The sequence below is a fragment of the Orbilia oligospora genome (assembly GCF_000225545.1).
Source record: "Orbilia oligospora ATCC 24927 unplaced genomic scaffold scaffold00110, whole genome shotgun sequence".
NCBI classification, from domain to species: Eukaryota; Fungi; Ascomycota; class Orbiliomycetes; order Orbiliales; family Orbiliaceae; genus Orbilia; species Orbilia oligospora.
The window spans coordinates 277,862-304,821 of NW_011645667.1; the positions used below are offsets into that span (position 1 = coordinate 277,862).

The window sequence follows — 26,960 nt, forward strand, 5'->3', positions numbered from 1 at the left end:
ATGCCCAAACGACGACCACCTCATCAACTAAACCTCCTCCCTCCCTCCCTCCTCCTATCCTTACTACTACTCCTCCCCACAACCGCCACGGCAATTCAATACCCCATCCCGGCTTCAATCTTCAAAACCCACAGTTCGGCCGGAAACCCAATCCTACACATCCAACCGTCCTTCCACCATTCCTCTGAAACAAAATCACTGTTAAACTTCAAATCCATCTTTCTGGCAAATCCGGCACCGGACGCCGCGTTGGAAAAATCATTACTTTCTGATAATTTCTTCATACAGGATGTTGATGGGGTTCAGGTTCCTAATTTTTCGGTTGATAAGGGAAAAGGGGTTTTGGTGTTTGAGAGGGGGAGGAGGTATATGAATGATGATGATTATAAAAAAAACAATAATAAGAATAATAGTAAGAAGAGTTATGGTGGTAGGGTGGGGAAAGATACTGGAGAAGTCTGGGTGATGACTTTTCCTGTTCTTTGCAATAGTGGTGGTGGTGGGGATTATACGGAAAAGGATTATACGATTTTTAGGAGTGGAGCTGGGAAGACGGATTGGGAGGAGATAAACCTGGGGATTCGAAAGAAGGATTCGAAGTCTTGGTCTCCCTCGGCTAGATACCTAGGAAGAGGGTTCATGGTTGATGACATCTTCGAAGCTGGTGATGGCAAAGATGGAGCAGGAGATGCGTCATCAGTATTAAGTGGCCAGGAGAGACTATATTCCTTTGGAGGGCTGTGTATCGGTGGAGATGAGTATTTGGGAAAAGGAAAGAATGATTCCTTTTCTGCTGATTTGTGGAAGATTGAGAATTCAACGACGACGGTTGAAAAGCCTCGGATGATTAAGAGGATGGAGATGAAGAGAGGACTGGGAATACGGCAAGATGGGGGGTTTAGTATTAATGGGACGGTGTCGATGACTACTACTACGGATTTGGAGTCTACGATGGTCACGACAGCTTCTGATCTGTCTTTGAGTGACACTACAAGTCTATGGAGCAGTACGGCTACAGAGATTACTAGCGATATTGCTAGTAGTTCGGAAAGTAGCATGGCTGCAGAGACTACCATCGACACTACCACTACGGACTCAGGAAGCAGTACGACATCATCAGAAGTCCAGACATCTATTCAAACTACAAAACTTGCTACATCTACAACTTCATCTACAAAACCTACATCCACAGCAGTATCTTCAACATCTACCACCTCAGCCGCCGCAAAAGAGACGAATCGAGATCCATCTTCATCTCTAGATGTCAGTATCACTCTCCCAGAAAACCCACCAATCCCAGAAGCAGGGTTCTCGATGACCCAATTGAAAATAAACTCGACTTCTTCGGAAAACAATAGCCAAGACGGCATGTTAATCCTCGGTGGATATACATCTTCACGTCGTTTCGTAGGATTAGGCCAACTAGCCTTTTTCTCCCCCAAATCCGAATCCTGGAGCTTCGTCTCCGCCAGTCTAAGCGACAACGACATAACCCCTCGAGCGGGGCATTCCGCCGTGGTAGACGAATCTCAAAAGAGAATAATCGTCTTCGGCGGGTGGATAGGAAATATCACCCGTCCCGCAAAGCCATCTATGGTTATTTTAAAAATCGGAGATTTGGATAGTAACGGATGGGAATGGGATACCTTCAACGCCACCGAAGAAGTTGAAGGATCCGCCCCACCAGACGATACCCCACTATGGGGTCATGCGGCTATCCTCCTCGAAGGGAACGTAATGATGCTTACATCTGGTTTTCACGTCAAAAGCCTAGATTCTTCTGGTAAACAGATGGTTAACCAAAAAACCTGGTATTTGAATCTAACTTCGAACGAGTGGGTTCGACAATATCATTACCCCCACGAGCAAATTCCAGAAACAGTGGTTGGTGGGGATATCAAAAAGAGTCATAGGGATATTGCCCTGTTAGCCGGAGTATTCGGAGGAGTCGCCCTGTTGGTTGTGACCCTCGCGGTATTATTTTGCTATGCTAGAAGGCAGGAGGAGTATTCTGATGTATCGAACGGAGGGATGTCGAATGAGTATGGTAACAGCGACGGTAGTGATAAATTCGATTCCATGGATTTGGAATACGGGAAGAAAATCCCCACTATTACTGCCACTAGAGGTGTGGAATCATTCAATCCCTTCCGAAGACGCACAAGACCGGAAGAAGTCGGTGCCCTACCCCGAGAAAACGGCGCGGGGAGCCCAGAATTACCACCCCCAACCCGTGCACCGTTAAGAACGCACATGCACAGAAATATGAATCAACCATCACATGTGGACATGGAGATGGTAGAAAGGATGCGAGATCAACAGGAGCAACGGGAGAATATGCTGCAAGACTCCACGGCACCAGAGAGGAGAAGGAGTGTCAGGAGTGAAATGGTAGCTTGGGTTAGAGAATGGGCTAATGCCGATGCTGCCGCACAAGCTGCAGAAGTTTTAACAAGAAGCAAACAGGAGAGGGTGTGTTCCGGGAGCTCCAGAGTTAAAAAAGAATCCTCGGCTTTGGGGGCTGTAGGAGCGAAGGATATGTATTTGAAACCCGGAAGGGCGGCGAATAGTACACCAAAGAGTAACGCTGCTACGACAGGTGTACCGGACCCAACGGATAGGTGTGTTACCAGTTGTTCATCAACTTACTCCGACGGAGTGGTTAGCACGCTTGCTGCCTCCGAGAACTATACTACTCCGGAAGAACTACCATACCCCGTTCCACCGATGCTATTATCGACTTGTCAGAACTATGAAGAGCAAAGCCCCAGAAACCCAAGGTTACTCGTCGGACCCCACGGTGTCACCGCACCATTACCCAAGAAGATGGCACAAGAGTTTCCAATACCTACATTGATCCCACGAGACTCGCTATCTTCTCAATACGGAGGTGGATATAATAATCACTATTCGTACAGCAGCACCCAACCGCTATTAGGACAAGCCCAAGATTCAGCAGGCGATGACAGAAATAGCGAAGGATGGAGAGACGTTACTCCTGCATCCCATTTCTTCACAAACATCCCCCTTACAACACCCGAAGAAGAAGACATACAACCCCATAGCTATGTCAAACGCGGAAAGTCCCTGCAAGATAGGATCAGGGAGGAGATGTATAACCCCGGTCCCTCAAGAACAGATGACGATTGTAGACTATCCTCTATAGTGGACTTCTACGCGGAATCTAAATCGCCAACACCTATACCCGAATTAACAGAGGGTACGGATACCGAGGATGATGAAGGGGAGGAAGGGTATTTGGTAACCGGTGGGAGTGGCATTGGATCCTCGGCTTATGACGGTTCAGTGGCAGTCGAGGGCAAAGGGAAAATGGTGGTGTTGACGAATACTACAGTCGATGAACCTATTGTTCTTCGTTCGATCCGTATGAGATCGAACGGTCAACATCTGGAACAGAGAGAATCCTTTATCGCCCCGTTATTATCAGAAACTATAGCCCAATTAAGAGAAGCAGGTGGAAAAGTTGAAAAATCGAATAGTCGATCCAGGATCCCTTCCATAGGATCTTCGATCAAAAAGCGAGCAGCAGCAATGGCTGCAACTTTCAACCCGGGAACTCAATCTAACGAACGACAATCAGTCTCCCATTCCTCCTCCATAGGTCGTAGGGGTGTCCTAAACCGACTTTCTCAGACATCCACCGCGAGTCGACGGGCCGAGCAATCTGAGTCAACGGCTTTACAACCCCAACAAGCGGAAATACTAGATATCAACGACACATCTACTGAAATACTATTCCCGAAGGGAAATGACGACAAAGATAAAGATAGAGATGAAGTGAGTAGCATGCACATGAATATGAACGATAAAGTAGTGCAATTGGTATATACGGCGCCGAAGGGGAAGTTGAGGGTTGTTAATCCGAGTCCTAGGAGGGTTAGTAGCGGTGGGACTGACGCGAGCTTGGGGTTCGTTCAGCAGAGGCCGGTGGTGCAGAGACGGGTTAGTAGTTCGGGGAATTATCATCATAGGGTTTTGCAGGCGCAGGCTCAAGCTCATGGAGAGGGGATTATGAGGTTGGGGAGTTCGGCTGCGAGGAGGGTTGGGGAGATGGATTAATTCATATTATTTTATTGTTTTTGTTTTGTTTTAGTTGAATGTATGGGGTTGAATTTGGGTTTTTTTGTTATGGCGTTCATGAATTCATGTTGTGAAAGTTATCTTATGAATTAATATAATGTGTATACATGTGTGTATAGTTTATATCAAAATGATACTTTTTCAACAAAGATTCTGCTTCAGTAGATACAAGTGGTTAATTACTTTTTAAAATAAACTTTAAATTATCTACATTAATATCTCTCGATATTATAATCATAGACTACCGTGCAATGGATTATCATATTACCGCCATAATTTCTAGATCCGTGGTATTTTTGAGAAAACTGCGTTGTAAACACCGTCGGTCTCACGCGGGCCTGGTATGCGCTGCTCGTGCATATGAATTAACTCAATTGCAATGTAGCAAAAGCAAGTTGGTAGTCCCACTTATCGGAGCGTAGTCTATTCATTGAAGTGTACAAACCTCGCCGTTATAATCTGCACGCTCAAGTTAACAATATCTTTACGATTATGAGCCTAGCGCCTAATTAAATAACCAGAATATATTAATAAGATACGACTGTACTGCTTGCAGGCGTATAGGCGTCCTCTAACTTTGCAGATTAATCTAATTGAGCCTCTGAGGCTATATATAAAAGTATTTCGTCAGTGGGTATATACAAGCCTTATCTCTGAATGTGGCTAAGCGTTTCCATATATACCATCATGAGCCTCTGTGATTGTGTTTATACGAACCACTGGTGAAGGTTTACATGGGAAGGAAGTTCAAACTCCAGCCTTAATAAATAGGCCTCAGACCGGTAATTTTAAACTAAAGGTTGTCGCAATATGGAATTAATTCGATTCATATGTTCAAGGACTATACCAATAGTATTATGTTCACCCCCTTCTCCAGCCTCATCGCATTGTCGACTATGATTTAACTTAATTTCTTTAAAAAGATATATATTCTGATTCTGTCTCTTTTCTCTTCGAAATCTTCGAATAGAACAAGTCATAAAACTCTCAAAACAACCCCCCGGGGAAGTCGATACTAGACATCATTATTTAAATTAGCTTCCCCTCTTTTTTTTTGGTATTTATATTATAAAAGAGGTGTACATTCTTACATGAGAGTACACTAATGACCACTTTGTTCGGAATATGAGTATACGAGCCTGCGAGGTTGCGTACATCAAACAATACCACCTTGGGATCTGGCCGTGTCATCGATTCTGGCGTTGTGTAGTCTTGCATGTACAGGAAACCGTTATCTGTTCTGAATAAATAAATATATAGTGTTAACATCCTGTATCTCGGTCTAGAAAAGGGAGAAAGAGGATGTAGGAGGGTTTTTATACCTCCTCCTGGGGTCTTCGAAATTAAGACTGTGTAATAAGCGGTTTGATCACTGGATCAATTGATCAACGACATAGTCCGCTTTGATTTGCGGTAAGGGCGGCCATCGGGTCCTGCCAGCGCAAGCCTTTAATTACGTCGATCAAAAATCTTAGGACCAATCCGCCGCCGGTACCGGTACGGTTGACGTCCTTGGTGATCGATAGTACGTTTGACAGTCGGTCATTTCAATGATTTGTTTAACCATTTTGCTTGCTAGTCGTCGGCTAGATATGGACTCAGAATAGGTTCAAAGTTGGTAGTATCGCGTTCCGGGTCCAGGCGAGTAAACCCAGTTTCATGATATCATCCAGAAAGGCATCAAGAGACCTGTTACGGAAAGTTCGATGTATATGTTGAAAGGCACTGATTGATCGACCGCTCCCGAGATTGGGTCCAAAACTGCATCATGGTTCCAAATGACGATATCTGTGTATTCCTATCGGAGACCCAGCTCTTGTATTTTTTTTCTTGATATATATATATATATATATATATATATAGGCTCTTTCAGTCTCAAGCTCGTCGTCGCTGTTTCATGTCTCTGGGTTTTTTTTTTATAATCTCATTGCCGAGTTCAACTCTAGATCTTGGTGGAGTTTTTCCGCGCTGCATCGGGAGTATAGAAGAAAACTGGCCCCTCTCATCGCGGGGGGACTTCGAATACTATACTCTGTAAGTGAATATAAACAAGTCATATCAATATTAAATCGGCCTAGAGAGTAGCTAGTGGGTGGAGAACGGGGGAGCTTACGTGGGAGGAGAGGTATACGTATTGTAATTTTGATATATACGAAGCAACAAGAGGTAGATGCATAGTTGCAGAAGGATATTTAAGACTAAGACTCGAAAAGGTATTAAAAAATACCACCTTTCTAGCACAGTAATATATAATATATAATTTCATTTATGTTGAGATCTTCTTTTGCTCTGAATACTATGTTTCGCATATCATGTTTTCGTTTGTAAGACTCTTCTGATCTGTATTGAACGTCGTAAAACCGTAGTATGTCGAAAAAAACTGCATTAATATTATGACAACGTCGCCAGTATATGTAGCCGTTTTTACTAGAGAATATTAATAAAAGTATTTGCCTAGGGAGGAGAGAGTACTATATATACCTAAATACCTAAGTGTAGATACCCAAGTACTTGTATAAGTAAGTACCTTAGACGTGGGTCGATAGTAGGCTTACAGGCTTATTTATAACGGGAATCTTCCGAATCCCTTCAAAAACCACATGATATTGAAGTTCTTGACTCCTCAAGAAAAGAAAAGACTTTTACAATCTTGGTTGACGAAAAGAATGATTACTGTTGATGAAAACTAAATCTTAGTTGCTATGTGAGATATATATTTTAGAGTCATTCTTAGAGCTGGCTAGAAACTTCGGTAAAGGAATATCTAGCTACAACCACTAGAGGTTTCGCCAGATCTACTAATTCTAATATTCCAATAATCAAGCGAACGAGCGAGAGAGAAAGAACAAAATGACTTCAAGACCATAGATAAATATGTATAAAGTTTATATGTATCGCAGTTACTTATCAAGATCTTGATCCTTTTTATTTCCGCACCACCCCCAACACCGCAATTAGAAGCAAAACGCGAACTTCCATATTGTTTGAGGAGACTTAGTTTGTTTGGAAGTAGTAGTAATAGTAATATACTTGCTACAAAGAGACATCGGGTACGACATACCAAGAAGTGGGAAAGTGGAGTCGATGAGCAAGTTCCTGCGGCAAACCCCTCACCTGCATTGGTATGCTTTTCTTTTCTTCTTTTGTTCCCGCCCATGCGACAGACGAGAAACATTCATTGAATTGAATTCTGAATACTCTGTTCTTTTTTTTTCGAATATATCATAGAGTAAAGCGTGTGTGAATGGGATGGATGGATGTATGTATGTATGTAACTGTTGTATCTAAGATTGTGTGTATACGTACTTAAGTACCTAGGTATGTACTACAGACCAGACCATTGCATCGCCACAGAGTTTACATGTTAGCAGCTGCCAATTCCGTCGTTTTCGTATTTACGTATATGTTGAAGAGTCCATATATACCGAGATATTTGTGCGGGTACGAGGGGTAGGTAGGTAGCATTTCACTACTGGTTGGGAGTTAATTTGTCAGCTCCAATTTAGCTTGTTCTATCCCCCCTTGTATGGTTATAGCACGTTTACTACTTCCAGGAGGTTCGGTCCGGCTTGGTTGAGGTGATTCAAGGGTCTTGTTATGCCATTACTCGTGAACCTTTTTTAAAAATATATATACCTACTTAGGTATATATAGTAATAGTATTTATATAAAGTAGTCCTTTCTCCCTGCTGTTGATTAAGTAGGTACTGACTTTCTTGATATCATTATCGTCGATTCGACTCTTTTTTCTTGCGGTGTCCAACACAAGAGCTCCATAACAGCTAAGCTTGAGCTACCCTGACCTGACTTTACCTTACCTGTCCTGTTCAACCCCCGCTTACCTATCCCACCACCAAAAACCACAAAACCACAAACAGCCCCGCCGTCACTTCATCCCATCTCATCCCCCATCGAACCACCAAAAAGAACTAAATACCTACCTACATCCCCACCGGTCATTTAAACCCCATCTTCCAAATATGTCCTCCAAAACCTACGAATACGACGTCGCAATGTCCTGCTCCGGCTGTTCCGGTGCCATCGAGCGAGTCCTTAAGAAGTGGCAGACTACTTATCCCGGTAATTCAATACTCCTTCCTCCTTCCTCCTCTCTCTATTCTTGGATGATTACTACTAGTATATATGGGGGCTATGGCTAATTTATGGAATTTGGTGTGGGTTTAGAATTAACCTACGTCGTCTCGCTCGAAACGCAGAAGGTCCAGGTTACGACTGATTTACCATACGATACGGTTTTTGAGAAGATTAATAAGGTGAAGCCGATTTCGGCGGGGAGGGAGGTTGAAGTTGCTTAATTTTCCTCTCTTCTTTCTTCATCTCTCTCTCTCTTCAATTGTTATGGTGAAGTAGAGTAGAGGGGTTAGGAGATGTTGAAATGGGATAAGGGAGAGGGAATTGCATTGCATTTTTCTCCGTCTTGGGGGGTTTTGTTAGTTTTTGTTTTTATGCAAGGTGTTTCTTTTAGCATTGCGGATTTCTTTCTCTTCTTCCTTGGGTTTTGCGACTTTGGGATTTATTTGTTTTGTTTATACGGCTGGTTTCTTTCGTTTTTTTGTCGACGGGGTTTCTTACCATAGCCTTTTTTCTATTGATTTCTTGATCGGAAAATTCGTCGATATAAATTCCCACCAGTTTCCAAAACTAAAAATCGCATGTGCAGACTATTGTAGATCTCACAACCACATGGACTCCTCCTCCTCCTCCTCCTCCCATGCTTTCCCAAAAAGAAAAAAATACCTATCAATCAGATATTTATAAATACAACCCCTCCCGTCCAATCCACCGCGCAACACCATCACAAACCCCCAATTTCCAGTCTTCACTTCCATCCCTAACTCCGTTGCGTACATTAGTACTACTAACCCCATCGACCTGTTCGGCATCATCCGGAACCACCATATCTATCTTTTTCGAAATAGAAGGATCGAGTGAATTCGAATACTCATATTGTGATGATTCGTTGCCAAGGTCTGTGCCGGGACGGGTGAAGACTAGGATTCTGTTTGTGGATGATAGGAGGGTTGTGTGAAGGTCTGTGAGGGTGTGGTGGGGTGGGTAGTATTTGGGGTTTAGGAGTCTGTTATGCATATTAATATTTGTGTATATACCCTTTTGACAATGATGATGATGCATGGTGGGTGGATACATACCTGATCAAAGTATCGTATCCTAATATCCATACCTGTCTTGTCATCTCCGACGGGAAGAAAGGATGATTTGATAGATCGGTGGATTTATCGATAAACCGTGGGTGGGGGGTTATTCCTATATCTATCTGCGGAGCTAGTATATCGTCATCAATACTTGATGAAGAGGAGGTTTTTGTTTGTATTTCTTCCGCGAGGAGGCACATCATTGCCAGACGATGTTCGTAGGAAGCTGGTGAAGACGGTTTATCCGCATTTGTAGTTGCCAGGAGGAGGAGTAGCGATGGAGGTTCTTCTTCTTTATCATCATCTTCTTCTGATTTTTTGTATTTTCTGAGGGCTTGGAGGGCCAGGTGCATGTGTGCTTTTGTTGGGGGGTTGAACTAGTCATTCTTTTGTTTTTAATTTGAATATTTTGTTGTTTTTTTTTATCTCTAAAGAAAAGAGGAAGCGTACACTGGAGTCTAGTATGCAGACTGTTTTTTGTTTCTGCGATGTTGATGTTGATGTTGATGGTGTAGATATTGGTCTTGGGGGGTATGATTTTATGATTTGAAGGGCCGGAGAGGTCGTAAGTGAAGCTATTGTGGATCGGAAGGAAGGGAGGAGGGAGCGGATGTTGTTCATTTCTACCAATTCCATTAACATTGACATTAACATTGACTTCATGGGGATATAAATTAGTAAATATAAAACGTACCTGCAGATTCCATTGTTGTATCGTATATATATTATATCTCATGAAGTTTGTAGATTAGAATTATAAAAAAAGTCCCGATCTGGCGGGGGAATATGGTCGGGATGACGATTTGTGGCCAGGATCTCGGAGATGTCGGGCAATCGGACCTGTTTGGCCAGAAGGAAGCTTGAACGGCTTGGCGGGGGGGCGGGCCAGGGGTAGCTGCTGCATATCATGCTGAGCTCACGAGCTACTACTTTACCTACTTTAAATACAGATATTATATAATACGTTACGGTATCGCCATTCTTTTTTAGAAGATACCTTCAGATTTTTAGATTTTAATATCTGGTTCCGGAATTCTTGGTGGTACAGTACACTATATGCTGTACTGCAGATATCGGTCGGGTATACCATACGCGACATAGTACACGCCCACAGACACCAGGGTTTTTCAACTTCACCAGCGAGTATTATATCGATAGGTACCTAAGGAGGTACCTATTTGACACAAAGAGAAGATGGAGTACCTTCGCCTCATATACACCGACTACCTCTTCTCCCCAGACCCGGAAGTCTACCGCGCTCACGTGCGACTCTTCCACTTCTTCCCCGTCGTATGCATTCTACAATCGGCGATAACCACTCCAATGGGCAAGACCTCTGTCAAGTCCTTTCTCAACTTACCAGGTACCTACCTACCTATCTATCTACTTCCTTCCCTCTTACCTACCTATGTATAAAAAATATACTAATATAATATCTATATAAAAAAGGAAAACTATCCTGGATCCTAATGGAACTCATCTCCCCAATCTCCTTCTTCTTAACCTTCTACCTAAACAACTCCCATTCCCCTCTCGAAACCCTCGCCGCCCTGCCTATATCCCATAAAATCCTTTCGATATTATACCTAATCCACTACCTCAACCGCGCCTTAATCTCCCCCCTCAGAGCTCCCGCCTACGCTCCAGCGCATATAATAGTCTTGTTGGTAGCAACTTACTTCAACTATCTAAACGGATACTCCCTCTCTTCATTCCTACTCCTTCAGCAAGGTAAAGTTCCTCAAGAAGAAGGTGGTGGGTGGTGGGTTATAAGGTTCGGGGTTGGAGTGGTGATGTGGGGGGTGGGGTTTTTGGGGAATATATGGCATGAAGATGTACTTTATGAGATCAGGAGGAGGGCGAAAAGAGAGCATTTGGAGAGTGCGAAGGCGAAGAAGGAGGATGGATTGGGGGAAGGGGTTGAGAGGGTTTTGGTGGCCGATGGGAAGAGGTTGGTTGTTAGGGCGGAGAATAGTGGGCATGTTTATGAGATTCCTGAGGGGGGGTTGTGGGAGTATTGTTGGCATCCGCATGTGAGTTTTTTTATCTTCCTCCTTTCTTTCTTCTTTATACCTCTGTTCTTGAGTATGTATATGTATATATGTATATGGAGATTGCTAATATATAAGTGTGGAAAGTACTTCATGGAGTGGATCGAATGGACGGGATTTTTGATCGCAGCTGGAGGGTGGGAGTGTGCGCCTGCTATCAACTTTTTGGTCAATGAGATCGCGTCGATGACGCCGAGGGCGTTCCAGGGGGTGGAGTTTTATAAAAGGAAGTTTGGGAGGAAGTTGCCGGAGAGGAAGGCCGTTGTGCCTTTTTTGCTGTGATATTTTTATCATCGCTGTGTCTTAATCAGTTTAGGTGGTGAGGATTGTATAGACGGGTTAATTGTAGATATCGTCAAATCGGAGATCTATCGAACTGTACAAACCCTTTTACAATTTTTTTACTTTTATTTTATTTTTTTTTATAAAAAAGGATGTAATGCCTGCCGTGCTCTTAGACGTTTGACAAAATAAAACAGAGAGCTAGGGGCATACGAATACTTTTGGGATTCACATATAGTACAACTATGATGGTGACGTATGTCGAGTTAAGTGGAAATGGATATAATTAAAAGGGTACAGTGTACAGCAATAAAAATCAAACTGGAATATCTCTGTTTGAGTAACGTTACGGTTAGTAAGAGATTGGTAATTATTGCAATTACTTTACATATAAATATTCATATTTATAGAATTTGAAGTATTCGCAATTAATGGGGGGGTGTACGTATACACCCCTCTCTCTTCTTCTCCTCTCTTTGTCACTCCACCTTCCATGTGCATGTATATAGTATATATAAGTATATATGCAAACATCCGTAGACGGGTACACGTGTGTATCTATCAAATATAGAATATGGTATGATAGATACTCTATATATATATAAAAAACGGGTGTTTAAGAGAGCGTAACGTTGTTCAGAAACAAACACCGAAAATGGGAAAGTGGAGACCGTAAGTAGAATAGGTATATTGGAATTTAGAATTTAGAATTTAGATTTTTGGATTGAGGAGGCTAAGTCTACTCTAGTCTTTTTCTCATCGATAAGTGGAGTTAATGAGGGAGAAGTTAAGAGGTGGTTCGTCATCCCGTTCATTTCTGAGTTTGAATGGGGGTCTATTTTTAGAACTGTTTTGTATGAGGAGAAAGAGAGAGGGCAACGCAAGCTTGAGCATGATGATGATGATGATGATGGGTAATTTAACTTTTTGATTTTTTTTGCATATGATTTCGAATTGCGATTAATATTGGGCATAAGGGTAAGTAAGTAAGTAAATATCTAGTCGGATGATTATACGAAAAAAAGAAAAAGAGAGGATGACAATTGATGTTAGTAGGATAAAACTTTTTCTATTTTTGTATTTATATTTCTGTGATTTGAGCATGTGTAAGTAAGTAAGTAAGTAGTAGATGTTCGGTGATAGCGTGCGTGGCCTTGGTACTGCTAGTCAACCAGTTCCGAAGCGCGAATGCTTGTTAGAAACGTTCACCCGGGCGGTTGAAACGAACAGAAAAAATCGGTACCACCCACAGTTCGGGAATCAAAGTGCGAAGCCTTTTTCCCCTTTCCTTCCAAGAGTCCTTTTGTTTCTACTCGGTAATTTCGGTACTTGGAAGTTTATGGTAGAGCTGCAAGTCATGTCAGACGTCTCTTAATTGTACTTGATATTATATTATGTTGGACAGCCAAATGTTTGTTTGGTGGGACGGGACCAGTTGGAGTGACTTCTTAAATATACTCCTGCGCATTGAATTGGATTAAATATATACAACAGGAAACTTTGAACAACGGTGAAACGGTCGGTGAGGATGGCACGGGTATTGACATGTACTTACATGTTGGTTGGATATCTATTATACCCCAACATGCATACGGTAAGTAAGTAAGTACCTATGTTGGTAGTATTAATATTTACTAATTTGGTAAAACTGTGCCTGTTGGAAGTATAATAGAGTATGGTATATAGAGTGAAGGATCGCGAGAAAGCCTTGCGGTGTGCAATTGCAATTTGGATCCGTAGATTAGATTTGAGATGAACTTTATATTTTACTCTGTCATCACGGCAAACTCGCAGGGATTATACATTATATTCCTGGAAGTATGGGATTTTTAAATACATCTATTAATATAATATTCTAGAATTACAAGGCGGAATCCAGGGCTCATGCTCAGAATATAATATTACTTTATAACTTCGATATTAGAGTTACTTACTATCCAACGTTAACATGATAACTAATAACACGATACGGGTGAATCAAGTCGAGTTTTAATTTCTAATTTTTTTTTTTTTTGAACATCATCATTGACTGTGACATCCCCTGCATCATTTTTCCATTCCTCCATTCATCGTTCATGCGATTGGAGTAAGCGGGATGGATGGCAAACAATTTCTTGTTAATAAAAAAAACTCCCGTTGGTTCTTTTTTTTCGGGGTTCCTCGTCTTTCTTTTCTTCTTCTGATTCTATAAGAGCCGGAACTAAGAATTCGAATTCATGCATGCCAGATTTTGATTGGTACGGTTTGTTCGATTGGAAGGTTAACGGTTATACTTGCTGTTAATTGCCAGATTGTATCTTCTTCTTCTTATATATTAACCTACCAAGCCAAGGTATATACCCACTAGCTAACCAGCTGGACTATATTATAATATATTATCATAGAGATATTAGAGAGACATTAAAAGGAAGAAAGAAATACACACACGGAGAGAGGGAAAAAATACTTCGGATGGAAGTGGTGATATATTTATTGAGTATCGTGCTGGAACGGCGACTTTTCTGACCGTCCAACTGAGCTCTCAAACCACATCAACATCAGCCATCAAACCACCATCATCATTACTTAACCTTTCCCCCCCACCACCATCGCTAACCATTGCAAGGCCAGGTACAGATACCAACCCGGCTTCATCCCATCAACTGCAGGAATTTACCAGGTATATACAATCTATACTTATATTATTTATTTATATATATATATATCTCTCTCAAGGTACATCGATACATTCGCTCCCCCCAGCCCCTCAACCAGTTAGGCTAGGTGATGTTGAATTCAATCTAATCTAATATAACGGAAACTTCCTTAGACGCCCTCGTATTCGAACCGCAGCACCGGTCCATGAAGACTTGTGGTGGAGGTGACTGCATTAAGATTGTGACCAGGCAGCCCTCCGTTTGGCGCCTCCATCCGAGAGCAGTGCAGTCGAATCAAGGAACTCACTTGCCCAGTCCAAACCAAACGGTTTTGCCGACCACCAGAAAGCAACCACCACCACCACCACCAAGGGACCAAGCACCAAGCACCTCAAGCTTAGTCGGAGCTTAGTAGCTGGTGTAAAGCTACTTTGGCCATACCTCTTTTGGGCGGGTCCTGGACAGGGCAGCTGGGTGAGAGAGAGAGAGCCAGAGTGAGAGAGAGAACGAGTCGTCTTTTTTTTCTCTTGTCCTTTTTTTCTCTCCTCTTAATTGCTGTTCTGCAATTTTGACAAATCCCCTTCTGCTCTGGCCTATTCCTATCCTCCAACCCTGAGATAGATAGATCCCGCCTCCGCAGCAGTAGTAGTAACAAACATTCCTCAGGCTTCTTGCTCTTGGCTCGATCGGATTCTCTCTTCTCACTCAACCCTCTTCTTCTTCTTCTTCTTTCATTCCTACGTTCATCTGATCAAGGCATCTTTGCATTATTTGCTTCCACCGTTTATTTCCACAGCTTCTTTTGCACAGCCCGCCTTCATAGCCTTCTCGAGATCCACCGTCTTCCCTGGTCACTCCCCGGAGAATATATTCCAAGGTACGCTTCTTTTTTTGCCTGACTGCATGAAAAAGTAATCATCACCACCGCTGCCCTCCTACATCTCTAGCCGAGTTGTCGGGGGTATTCTGGCATTCTATCATCCTTCTCGACTTCATCCCAAGCTTGCCTTGCTTTGCTTGTGTGCCCTGTGCCTGGGTCTGGTCCTCTTGATTCTGTACCTGTGTGTCCTCGCTCGTCCCGTCTGAGACAAGCTTCGTCCTCCACAGCCACCCTCTTCGATTCGCTCCCGCTTTCACCGCCTGTCTGCTTTATGCTGCTTTTCTGACATCTCCAAATCTACCTTCCACTGGGTTTCATACGCAATTCATGGGATCTCGCTCCCTTAGTCAGATCCTGTTCCCCCCCTTGACGTTTCATTACCACTTTTGGATTCCCACACATCTGCTACCGGCCGCAGCAAAGTTCTTGTCCAGATCCAAGCCTCCTCGATCAGGAACAACCTCTTTCTCTTTTTCTTCTCAATTCTACTTTCGGGCCCACTTTGCGTGTTAGTATGCGCAGCTGTTGTCCTTACTCCAATCTTCCCTTTGATCACGTTGCTTGTTTTCTAATTCCGGATATCGTTCCATCATCTTTCTAAACGTCTTGCGCCCAACTAACCTATCGGCACAGTTTGCGAAGCTTTGTTTTGACCTAGGCTACACACACACACCCCCCCTCTATCCCAAGTGGGCACTGCCGTTCGCCTGTTCTTTCTCTTCAATATCCTTTTTCTCCACTCCCGTTCCACCTTTCCCTCTTCGCCTCTCTTCCCCTAAGCGTCCGACGACATTGCATACGCAGCTGCCCTTCTTAGCTTTCCGACGATCAGAAAATAGCATACTGCCAACGGAAAGATGTCGCGACAGGGCCTATCTCACCAGAGGTCCTCGGAGGCCTTAAATATGTCGCCAAACCCCAATAGTGTCTACAACAATCTCAACTCCGCACAGCAGAACTACTTTGGCTCCCCTTACCTCACCCCTTCTCAAGATCTCTCGCAAAGCATACAAGCTCAGGTCCCATCGCCCACCTTAAACCCTCAAGTCTTCAGTCAACCACAGGCACCATCCGGTCTGCTGGGTCCCGCTACCTTCAATCTAGGTCAGCCTCAGAGTCAAACTGGCTTCAACGACTTCTCTCTTTATAACGATAACAATTCCCCCACCAACCTCGATCCTAGCGCCGCCATGTACGGTGGTACCGAGATCATGAATCCCTCGAGCTTCATACCAAATAGACATCACAGCCCTCACCTAGTCACCCCACCGAACCAGCAGCAGCTGGATTGGTCATCCCCAAACTTCCATCAGATCCAGTCCCGCCACCAACGTGCGTTATCGGACCAATCTGATATCTCGCCACAGCCGAGCCCTTTCCTGCAGAACCAAGAGTTTCACGATCACCACAGTCCTTTGCTCAGAGCAGAGCAACCTGGGGAAATGATGAATCTCCTTCAGAGCAACGATAACTTCGGGCTCGACCAATTCACCCTGAATGATACTGTAAACGGCTACTCGCCGAATCATAGCCCTAGAATCACCCCTCACCTGACCCCGCAACACACAGGGAATGGTCCTAGCCGACAATCCCTCAACGAATCTGCTTTCCTATCATTGAACCAGCCGACGTTCCAAAATCCGAACACTGCGACTCTCGCAGGCCTCGGCCTACAGCCTATAAATGGCCTCCAAGATCAAGTTGTGATCACCCCTCCTTCCATTGAGGTTGAATTCGCCCCTCCCCAGCGACAACCTACTTTCCCGGAGAAAATGCATGATGATGGCGCACTTTCACCTCCATCAAGAGGCCGTGCCCGCCAGAGGTCTAAATCCGATCCACCACTGTTGACTATTTCTCGCCCAGAGACTCCAGATTCTCAAATGAGCAGCTTCAACCCGAACTTTGAAGTCCCCACACGCGGCCGCCGTGATTCCCTCCACCCCACTGATTTCCTCAACGCCAACAGCCACCTTAGAACCCCTTCTCCTTCTCCTTCAATTTCTTCTGTCACATCTTCGGTTTCCACATCCTCCCGCCATGTTCGCCGTTCATCTACAGGCGGGCTGAGCAACCGCGACTACATACTGGATCTCGCCGACCCTAAGCGCCCTGGTGTCTCAGGATCCGATACAAAGCGCGTGCAGAAGCATCCTGCAACCTTCCAATGCACATTATGCCCAAAACGCTTCACCCGCGCTTACAATCTCCGCTCCCACCACCGCACACATACCGACGAACGTCCGTTCGTCTGCACGGTATGTGGTAAGGCATTCGCTCGCCAGCATGACCGAAAACGTCACGAGGGCCTGCACTCCGGCGAAAAACGGTTCGTTTGCCGTGGAGAGCTGAAGTCTGGTGGGAACTGGGGTTGCAGCCGACGATTTGCACGTGCTGATGCCCTTGGACGACACTTCAGAAGCGAAGCTGGAAGAGTGTGTATCAAACCACTGCTTGATGAAGAAGCCGAAGAGCGGATGAGACGACAGGCGGAGAGTAATAGTATGGCGATGGCATATGATCCCTCTCATCCTACTTTCCCACCTGGAGCTTTGGATCAATTGCCGCTGGCATTGCTTGCGCAGTACCCTGCTCTTGCTAGTGCATGGGAGACGCTAGCTAATGCGCCTTCCGGAGGATACGATGATGAAGATGAAGGGAAGAGCGGGACATTTGATCATAGCAGTGGTGGCGAGTGGGATGAAGGGATGAGCTCGGGTGGGATGGGCAGTCATCGGAATAGCTTTGATGGAAGCGGCTTTTCGAGGGATGATTGGAGTGGTAGCGAAGCTGGGTGGCATAGCGATACGGGCGAACCGTATCCCAGCACTACTCCAACCTGGAGCCTGCCAGGATAACGGTAGAATCCGTGGCTAGGAAGCGTCTATTGGGATTAAGGCCCTCGTAAGGAGTGGCGAAGTTGTGGAAACTGGGCAAGAGTAAAAGCAAGGTATCGGTATTGTTTCTTGGGAATTTACAGGCCGGGATTTTTTATATTCTGTTTCATTTTTGTTATAGGAGTCCTTGATTTTGAGTTTTATATGTTTTCTTATTTCTTTCGTTGATACGGGTGGGCATGATGTGGCATTTTCGTATACTTGCTGCATTTTTATACGAACTTTTGCTATCATGGGCTTTTACCCCGGATCTCATTTTCATTTGCTATTTCTTTTTCTTCACCTTCCACTCTTGCAATATCTTGAATATCGAGAGGTGTGTTTCTATAAACCTGTCCGCTATAGATTTCCTTCTGTTTGGAAGTTTTTTATTTCTATTTTTTTTTTGTTTTTATTATTCCATCATGTTTTATCAGATAACCGGTAATGTATAAGCAAAGTTTAACCTATAGTCAATCTTTCCAATTTCTTTTACTATTATTGTCTCCATCACCCTCTTGTCTTTTTTCGATCTTCTACAATATGTATTAACTCCATTCCTGTCTCCACCTCCCCAAAAAATTGCGAATCTCGTTTGGTTCTTCATCATTTTGGAAAACAAAAAATGTGAACTTTGGCTTTATTTTTTTTATTTTTCAACTTTTCTAGACTGCTGGGGTAATATTGGGATTGCCTTTTTTTATTTATTTGTCTTTTACTCTTATCCTTTTACTCTTCTTTTTTATTTGCTGCAATCGTTTTTTGAATTCGATTTTCATATTAGGGGCGTCTATCTAGTCTTGCTTCTTCTTTTTCTTCTTTTTTTTTCAACTCTCCGCATGCTGTTTGGTCTTCCTCTTTCTACTCTAGTTTTTTAGTTTTTTTTTATTTTTATTATAAGATACAAATGATACAACCGGAAGGATATTTGATTCCCTCTTTCTTTTGAAACTCATTTCTCTTTTTTTTTCTTTGTGAGGGGGTTAATTATTTGGTGAGGGGTCTTATCATTTTTTTGAAGCTTTTTTAAAATACTTATATATATACCTATAAAAGATTGAAAAATTAACTTATTTTTTTCCGTTGATATTGATGTTTCTCTGCTAGTATTATATTTGGGTGATTAGGATATCTTTCGTGGTGTTTATTTAATATAGACTTTATGCATATTATAATATAGCCTTGAGATCTTCGATATGATGCGGGTGCTTTGTAGACTTGATACTATACTTGGTAGACTTCTATCCAGCTTTTGGGGGTTGGATGATCGATACGTACGGTTGTGATGCAAATGTATACTAGAGTATAAGTACCTGGGTACTAACTGGGAAGATATTCATCCCGCTCTTGTGATTTTTTTGGTCGGGGGGGATTGGTCGGGGTGGGGGACGTTACGAATATATATGGTTGATGTTCTTGTGTTCTTGTGTTATACATGTAGATACCTTATGTGCTTAGGTACTTAGGTACTTAGGTACGTAGGTATATAGCGAGCCCTGTATGTACTATGTATAAGTCGGTCTCTATTGGGTTTACATGGTGGATCTTGTCTTGTCTCGTCACCGGACTCCTCAACTTTATATCTTACTTAGCTAGTACTTAAGTACTTAAGTATATACCTTTCAATTATCGTGAAGAGTAGCATGAGGACTCCGGACTATGTCAAATATATGGATGTTTTTTGAGTATGATTTCATTTCATAAAATCTTCATTTTAAAGTCCGAATATATCCACATTTCGAAGTGAAGAAAGTGTGTTTCAACAATGATGAAAAAAAAAAGAGGAAAAAAACCCGACGTTTTCGTCAACGACCATGAGTAGACGCATAATAGTAATACCAAGTAAAGGAAATTGATGAAAAAAAAACAGAAACAGGAGACCGGGGGTGATTTGGACAAGAAGAGAGAAGATAAGTTTGAGATGTGTAGGCTTTAAACCCGTTCCCATTTCTTTCCCTCCCCACGGTATTCTCTGCTTTTCTTGTCCTAAAAGAAGAGAAGGGAGGGTAGACGGAGGGTTTAAAGAGTCGACGACTATGACATGTTGTCGACCTAAAGCGAGAAGAAGAAAAACATTGAAAAAAAAACTTTCTAAAAGTGTGTTTCTTTTTTGGAAGAATGACGGATGAGGGGTTGGTTTGGGTGAGAATGTTTCCCTCTTTTTTGGAGGTGGAAAAAGTTGGAATTAATGGTAGAAGCTTTATGTAACAGAAAAGGGAGGAAGTGGGAGGGTATTCTGCTTTTTTTTAAATTTTTAGAAATTTAAATTTATGCGGCAATGGTGACTTCGACCTATTTAGTTTTTTATATATTGGTTAGAATTTTTGGTGATTCATGATTGATGGTATATAGATGGTTGGAGTGGTGGTTTACCTCAACGCCAGCTTCGATATTTATGATGATCTGCTTGACGACCTCAGTGCCGGCTTGTAAACTAAATTTCCTTCTAGTTAGTAATCTGCCGTCTTCTTTTCTCCCCAGATTTATATCCGGGTAAATGATGATAGGTAGGTTAGATAAAAGGTGGTACGTACTCAATCAACCTCTTGTGGATTCTCATCTCAAAGGAGTCCCATGTCTTGGAACCCTCACCGTTGGGGGTTTTACGGGTGGAGATTCTGAGGTTCTTGGTGGGTAGTCTGACGGGTCCCTTGACGCGCAAGTCCTTGGAGCGGGCGCGCTCGATGAGTTCCTTGCAGACCTTCTCTAGCGATTTGACCTTGCGGGATGTGAGGGTGATGCGGATGCGGTGTTCCTGGAGAGTTTTAAGGCGTTAGGTTCCTGGATCTTTTGTTTCCTTTAATATGATTATATAGTCGAAATCCCCCCCATTCTCCATATCTCTTATATCCTCTGAGAAGGATTATATAGCCTCCCCCCCCCCCTCGATGGTTGGGTTTGAGATATTTCCTTCTGCTTCGTTCTCCTTCGTATTTCTTTCATCTTTGAGAAGTACTAGCAGCATTTCCCCCCCATTATTCCTTTATTTTTCTTCAAATCCCCTTTATAGCAGTTCTATATTCCACCTCATCTCTTCCTTTCGAGCCCGGAGAAATTGGAGGGAGAGAGAGAGAGGTTCAATCTAACCTTTGGAGCATCACCAGAGTCCTTGCTGTCCTTTCCAAGATATCCCGACATATTGAATAAAATTTAATTCGTCAAAAAAGAAGACGGCGTCGAAAGGTGAAATTCGTCGAAAAAAAAAACGTGGAAGTATCGGAATAATCAACCGGTTTATTTAGATCTGGGGATCTTTTCGTCGGGGACGGAGGGAAAGGGGAGGTCGTCAAAAAAGGTTGTCGAAAGGGCTAGCAAAAAAGAGGTACTGGAGATGCTGTTTCTGATTGGGGATTGTTGTCTAGCTGGGCTGGGGGTGCACCATACAGGCTTTTCGCCAAGGCTTAAAATTATGTGGGACACTAGCCACTGGTTTGGAACGCTGATGTGCCCTTTTTGGGGCAGTTTTGTGGTGTGGCGGTTAGTTAGGGCAGCCATGCCCTGTGGCTTGACTGCTCGACGAGTTGGTCATGTGACTTTCTCTCTGTGTTAGGAAACTTGGCTTTTGGGACTTCTACAGTGCAACTGAGAGGACATCTCCGTTCATGATATTGGACAAGTTGGATTTAATAGATTCTTTTAGTACCATCCTTCTAGTTTCATACAGATCGAAGCATTATTTCAGTTTTTGTGAAGGCCTGATAGACATTTGGACTTGCTATATGGATATCAAGCTTTCAAAGCTAAGATGTAGACATCAGTACAGCTCCTGGACGCATAAATTCAGTATTTCTTAGTAAGGGTTCAATAATGGCGTTTGAAAAGCTCTCTCTATCCAATCCAAAATCTTATATTGTAATACCATTTGCTATGTTCAATGGACTGCTGGGCTGTGAAGAACAACAGTTGACTACTATACAGATACTATATGGAGAACAACATTATATTGTGGTGTTGGCGGGAAGATACAAAACGTCACATCGCAATTATCATCGCAAAACTATTCATCGTGATTCTGAGCTCAATATTTCTCCAAATGACTTGATTTTTGGATCAATCGAACGGAAATTCTGAGATCTAAATTTAGTGACCTATCTTCCAGGACGGTTGGGATTTTGAAAATGAGAATAGTCACGTGGTTTTTTTTTTGGCGAAGGTGGGCGTCAAGGTGTTGTCTTATAGAGGTCTTGCGCTGGTGCTTGTTCACTCAGTTTCGTAGCCAACCTAGGATAGAAAAGAATATCTGGATCTTAAAGCCCAGGTATATATATATACGGGGCTGTATACTGCTAAACACACCGCTGGATATTTTTCCGGAGCATGGGAGGCGGTTTACAGAAGTCACTCGCTTTATTCTGGGGCAGACAATAGTACCCCCCCAAAATTAGACTTCATCGTGGAATTTACCTCGATCTTCGCACACAAATTATTCCCAGAATAGGCCGATATAATCGATTACAGCTAATCACGCTTTATTACAAATCATATGTCCTAGAAACCATTGATTCTATATAAAAATACATGAAGCCCATACTGTAAAGAAACGTACAGAGATTTGTACAAATGTTACAAGGCGTATACATCTCGATATTTAAATCGTTGCTTGAGTCTCTAAATACACGACAGCGGGTACATGTGGTTAAATACTGAGCAGATAGTAATAAATGAAATAGTATAGATGAACTAAAAGAGAAAATAAAAGCTGCGGGCTTCAAATTAAGTTGAATATAGATAGCTGAACTAGACGGGGGGTATCTAGAATATATATAGACAATGTAAGCTTAAGAAATCGTATGTAGATCGACTAGCACCAGTATATTATCTACAAATCGATACTTAAACTATTGCCTACCTAGTTTTCAGATACATAACAGGGAACATAACCGTTTAAACAGACAAGTAATAAAAGAAATCACAAAAAGAACTGGGCAGGAGATAATAATACTGTGAACTGAACATTCAGATAAAGAGCTGAACTGGATCGACAGGGCATGTTTCTGTATCAAAAATAAGTGTTTGTAGGGTTACACGGACAAGACCTGCTGCTTAAAACGCAACAGGATCTTGCGGTGTTATTGCCTGAGCAACACATGTCTACAACATATGCATATATGGCATCATGCATTATATCAATATTAAATCCTTCCCAGGCTTCGAGATCGAGATCTATTCGGCAGCATCAAGATGGAACGTAGCGAACCAACTGCTAACTATCCGAATCCGTCTTTTGGAAGTTCAACAGCCTCCCCTTATTCAGGACTAAATCCCGTATATAATAGGTAAATTAATACCCGACGTGGTCAAGAGTATGCTAATCCCCAGCCATGCGAAAACTCTATTCTTAGAGACTGAAGCGCAGCCTGGGCTCATACATATACAGCTGAACATCCAAATCCATGATGGCCCGGGTGAATATCCCCATTCCGATGTCGGGCACGGTTGCTTCCCAAGGAGGAAATATTGGCCGATCAAACCGAGCCTGGATCCGAGTTAACTTATGTACAGGGACTCAGGAACATAGGTCGAATGCCCATCTATATGGAACATAAGTTTTACTAGTATATATACACTTATTAATCGATGAAAATAGAAATATAAAGTCAAAGCTAATATACCAGCTATACATTATATAAAGTCATCATATATTCTCGTTGAGAAACAGTTGTATACACCCCCCTTTTATTAGTCCAAATAAATACATTCCACATCGTCCATATACCACCAGGTGCATATTGGCGATTCCCGACTAATTTCCCCATAAGTATTCTCCACAGTCGACGCTGACAAAAGGCATACTCCCGGAACGCTCCCCGCAACCCCGAACTGAATCGATAGGCAACCTTCGGTTTCCAGACATCGTGTCTTGCATTGTTCGTACGTATAACCGGTGAGAAAGTCGATAGGCTCTGCACTGGCGGTACGACAGGCTGGAGTCACCTTGCAGTTTATGATCTTTGACGTCCCAACTATTGAGGTTATTGTGGTTATTGTGGTTACGGACTCGGTGACTATAGAGACAACAGGCGGAAGGGTTATGGTTTTTGAGAAGGCAGTCGCTGTGCCCGTGACTATGGTATTGGTGACGTGGGTGGGGTTGGAAGGAGCGGCGATGAAGCAGGAGCAAGCGCTAGAGACACGGGGTGGAGAGTATTGAGTGGAGAGCCATGAAGGGTAAGCGATCTGGGAGCGTTTTACGATATTTGGGATAGGAACGTCTGTGGTTGGGATGAATAAGGTTGAGGTGGAAGTATCTGTTTCGGTCAAAATACTAAAAAGTAACTAATGGTCAGCATGAGTCCGATTTGTGTACCCTTGGAATTAGGGAATATCAGCACGGTGTATACGTACGAGACGTCAGTCACTGTTACAAACGTAGGTGGTGGCGTTTCCGTTGCTTCAGTCGTAATAGTTGCCGGGACAAGCACGGTGTCCGTGATTGTGGATTGAATAAATTTGGAGCAGAAAGCGCTTGCGCTTTCGCTATATCGCTTGTCGCGAAGTCGACGGAGGACGTTATTGGAGTGGCATCCGTCACGCTTCCTTCCATTGAAATTGGATGGCGAATAACCCTCAGATAGTTTGATTATGTCTTCAGTGGTAAGTCCTTCTGCTGGAATAGCAGCTGGATGAGCGGCTGGAAGTGCATGGGCGAGGCCAATGAGAGCGGTAAATGTCGTGAGGCTTCCGTGGAACTTCATACTGAGAAGAAATATAATATATACAATATAATCACGAAGATTGTATTAATGCGCTGTTTCCGTTAGGCTTTTGCGGTGAGAACTGGAAGGAAAGAGACACTAAAAGGGAGTACTAGTAGATGCTTTTATAATAGAGTACAGACTACTACTACTATACTAGTTATATCCTGATACTGCTGGTGCTTGTGTAACAATCTTAACCAGCTTAATTAATTCTCAGGCGTTCACGCGGATTGTGAAAACACCTGTGAAAACACTCAAGCTTTGCGCTTGCATGATGGCTGCCTAGTCACACTGGGGGTTCCCACCACGACCAAGACACTTCAACATTGAATAAATGATATTTCCAGCGAATTGGAGCTCGAGAGTATGTATTGACGTGCAGGTGGATCAAAACTTATGGAGATATTTTCCGGGAAGAGCGCAACTTAATCGATCTGTTGAACCCTAGTTGACCAGTCAGCCGTAGCTTGGCAAGCTTAGCTTCATTATACGCGAGACTAGCACCTGGATTAAGGTTGCAGAGCTTGTGAGCCAAGGTGAGTTGGCAGGGAGGTTATGCACGCAAGCTGGCTTAAGTTTGAGATATTACATATATTACCGAATAATCTTTTTAACTTCGGAGTTAACGTTTACTACGTTGAGATATTTTAAACGAAGTTGATGTACGTCAGATTTTTCAATTTGATGGTAATTTTGAACAGAGTTAATATTTTGATCAGGGTCAATGATATCGGGCCAGACCTCCGGACTCTATAATTGTATGTTTAGTGCGCGCGTGGGCTGCAGGCTGAGCTATTACTCGTTCATCCAAAATTAATATTGAACTTCGTATCCAGGTGCCAAACGTACGTTACTTCGGCCTTAGCTACCCTGCCAACAACTGAAGAGGTCTTGTTGGAAGATCCGTAGCGGCTGATTTCGAAGCATGGGTCGCCAGTTGCACTCAGGGTCTGAAGCTTATATTATATGGGTGTTAATTAACCACCTGGTACCGTCGGGTCCACGGTCGATCCTCTTAACTGTGGCCAGTCATAGATGCGGGTAATTATAGACCAATCTTCGTCAACCGTCGAAATTCCCCATCTTGATAAAAACTTAGCAAGTTGTAGCCCCTCCGGCTCTATTATAATCATTTAATATGAGACTCGAATATGACTATGGGCGATATATAAGTCATTGAGAACGTGCGTGTTACTATTGGCGTACGTACTTGCTACTGAATCGGGTTTAAGGCCTGGGGTGGCCGCGATCGGTGGGGAGTGAAGAGATAATACCTATTCAAAAAAAAAAAAAAAAAAAACGTTGCACTGGTATAAGTTTCCAGGTTTGGGTACGAGACAATTGTATAAATATGTGAGTAGATGATGACTTCCTTGTTAATCCGGAGTAAGAATTCGATATAATGAGTTCAGTTTGAAGTGGTCTCGTTCCCAGACGTCACAAAGGGAGGCATCACTTTGTTTAGGCTCTCCAGTTGGCAGCTACCTAGTGGTAGCATACAATGATAATCTACGATAGAAAATAGATTTCTCTGCTCCGGAACAACTTACAAAACTATGTTTAGAAGTATTCATGGGTGGAAATTCGAATATTCTTCCGCATGACTGTACTAACTTTGCTTCTGGATCCTGTTGCTATCGTTTGTTCCTTCACTCCTCCCGCTTGTGGAAGACCTCAAGTTTTCTGGGAAACATGCTGTAGGTATATGAAAATGTTTCCGGTTGCAATAAATATCACCCAATATTCTCTCGAATTTATAATTCAGAGGAGTTATTTAAGTTTTCTTCGGTGGCCTAAGTTGCTGACTCGATTTTTGACCATCACTTTTTAATCTGTAGATCACAGATGTCCAAAGTTGTTTAATATTCAGCTCAGGTCTGTCCTCAAGAGAACCTGAGTAACACATTCACACCGTTAACTCATCCGGACGCATATTGAAGAAGAATCGCGTCTGCTAAGTCTTCATGAATTCATTCTCGCTGGATCTTCTTCCCTTTCCTATTCTTCGCGGTTCGACCTCACTACCTGCATATATGTACGTGATAAAAATATTGCTAAAATGCATACAAATGTGACGAGCTTCTCCAGTGCTGCAAAAATTAACTTCGTATAGGAGCTTAGAATGAGAACTTGGTCGGTTGGAAGTAGCCTAGTTGACATCACCGTTGGATAAGAGGCTGTCGCAGAGCAGCCATCCGAGACCATAATCCAGCCTCGTAACCATAATCGTCCTCGAACGAGCTTGGGGAAATATGTGTTGTC

General features: G+C 43.0%; 7 protein-coding genes across 7 annotated transcripts; 4 read left to right on the forward strand and 3 right to left on the reverse strand.

Annotated features, from left to right (window-relative positions):
- Positions 1-4,080, forward strand: AOL_s00110g87 (uncharacterized protein; the record flags this gene model as incomplete). The annotated part of the gene is made up of 1 exon (XM_011126777.1): positions 1-4,080. One exon carries the CDS (start codon positions 1-3, stop codon positions 4,078-4,080), a length of 4,080 nt encoding a protein of 1,359 aa, XP_011125079.1.
- Positions 4,081-8,081: 4,001 nt separating this feature from the next.
- AOL_s00110g88 (uncharacterized protein) lies at positions 8,082-8,417 on the forward strand (the record flags this gene model as incomplete). The annotated part of the gene is made up of 2 exons (XM_011126778.1): positions 8,082-8,181; positions 8,287-8,417. The coding sequence occupies 2 exons, from the start codon at positions 8,082-8,084 to the stop codon at positions 8,415-8,417; spliced, it is 231 nt and encodes a 76-aa protein (XP_011125080.1).
- Positions 8,418-8,874: 457 nt separating this feature from the next.
- AOL_s00110g89 (uncharacterized protein) lies at positions 8,875-9,938 on the reverse strand (the record flags this gene model as incomplete). The annotated part of the gene is made up of 3 exons (XM_011126779.1): positions 8,875-9,199; positions 9,273-9,652; positions 9,726-9,938. 3 exons carry the CDS (start codon positions 9,936-9,938, stop codon positions 8,875-8,877), a joined length of 918 nt encoding a protein of 305 aa, XP_011125081.1.
- Positions 9,939-10,469: 531 nt separating this feature from the next.
- AOL_s00110g90 (uncharacterized protein) lies at positions 10,470-11,608 on the forward strand (the record flags this gene model as incomplete). The annotated part of the gene is made up of 3 exons (XM_011126780.1): positions 10,470-10,638; positions 10,725-11,308; positions 11,414-11,608. 3 exons carry the CDS (start codon positions 10,470-10,472, stop codon positions 11,606-11,608), a joined length of 948 nt encoding a protein of 315 aa, XP_011125082.1.
- Positions 11,609-15,981: 4,373 nt separating this feature from the next.
- On the forward strand, positions 15,982-17,982 carry AOL_s00110g91 (uncharacterized protein; the record flags this gene model as incomplete). The annotated part of the gene is made up of 1 exon (XM_011126781.1): positions 15,982-17,982. One exon carries the CDS (start codon positions 15,982-15,984, stop codon positions 17,980-17,982), a length of 2,001 nt encoding a protein of 666 aa, XP_011125083.1.
- Positions 17,983-20,268: 2,286 nt separating this feature from the next.
- On the reverse strand, positions 20,269-21,138 carry AOL_s00110g92 (uncharacterized protein; the record flags this gene model as incomplete). The annotated part of the gene is made up of 4 exons (XM_011126782.1): positions 20,269-20,292; positions 20,374-20,434; positions 20,535-20,755; positions 21,088-21,138. 4 exons carry the CDS (start codon positions 21,136-21,138, stop codon positions 20,269-20,271), a joined length of 357 nt encoding a protein of 118 aa, XP_011125084.1.
- Positions 21,139-23,679: 2,541 nt separating this feature from the next.
- AOL_s00110g93 (uncharacterized protein) lies at positions 23,680-24,695 on the reverse strand (the record flags this gene model as incomplete). Its single annotated transcript, XM_011126783.1, has 2 exons — positions 23,680-24,265; positions 24,346-24,695. 2 exons carry the CDS (start codon positions 24,693-24,695, stop codon positions 23,680-23,682), a joined length of 936 nt encoding a protein of 311 aa, XP_011125085.1.
- Positions 24,696-26,960: the final 2,265 nt, after the last annotated feature.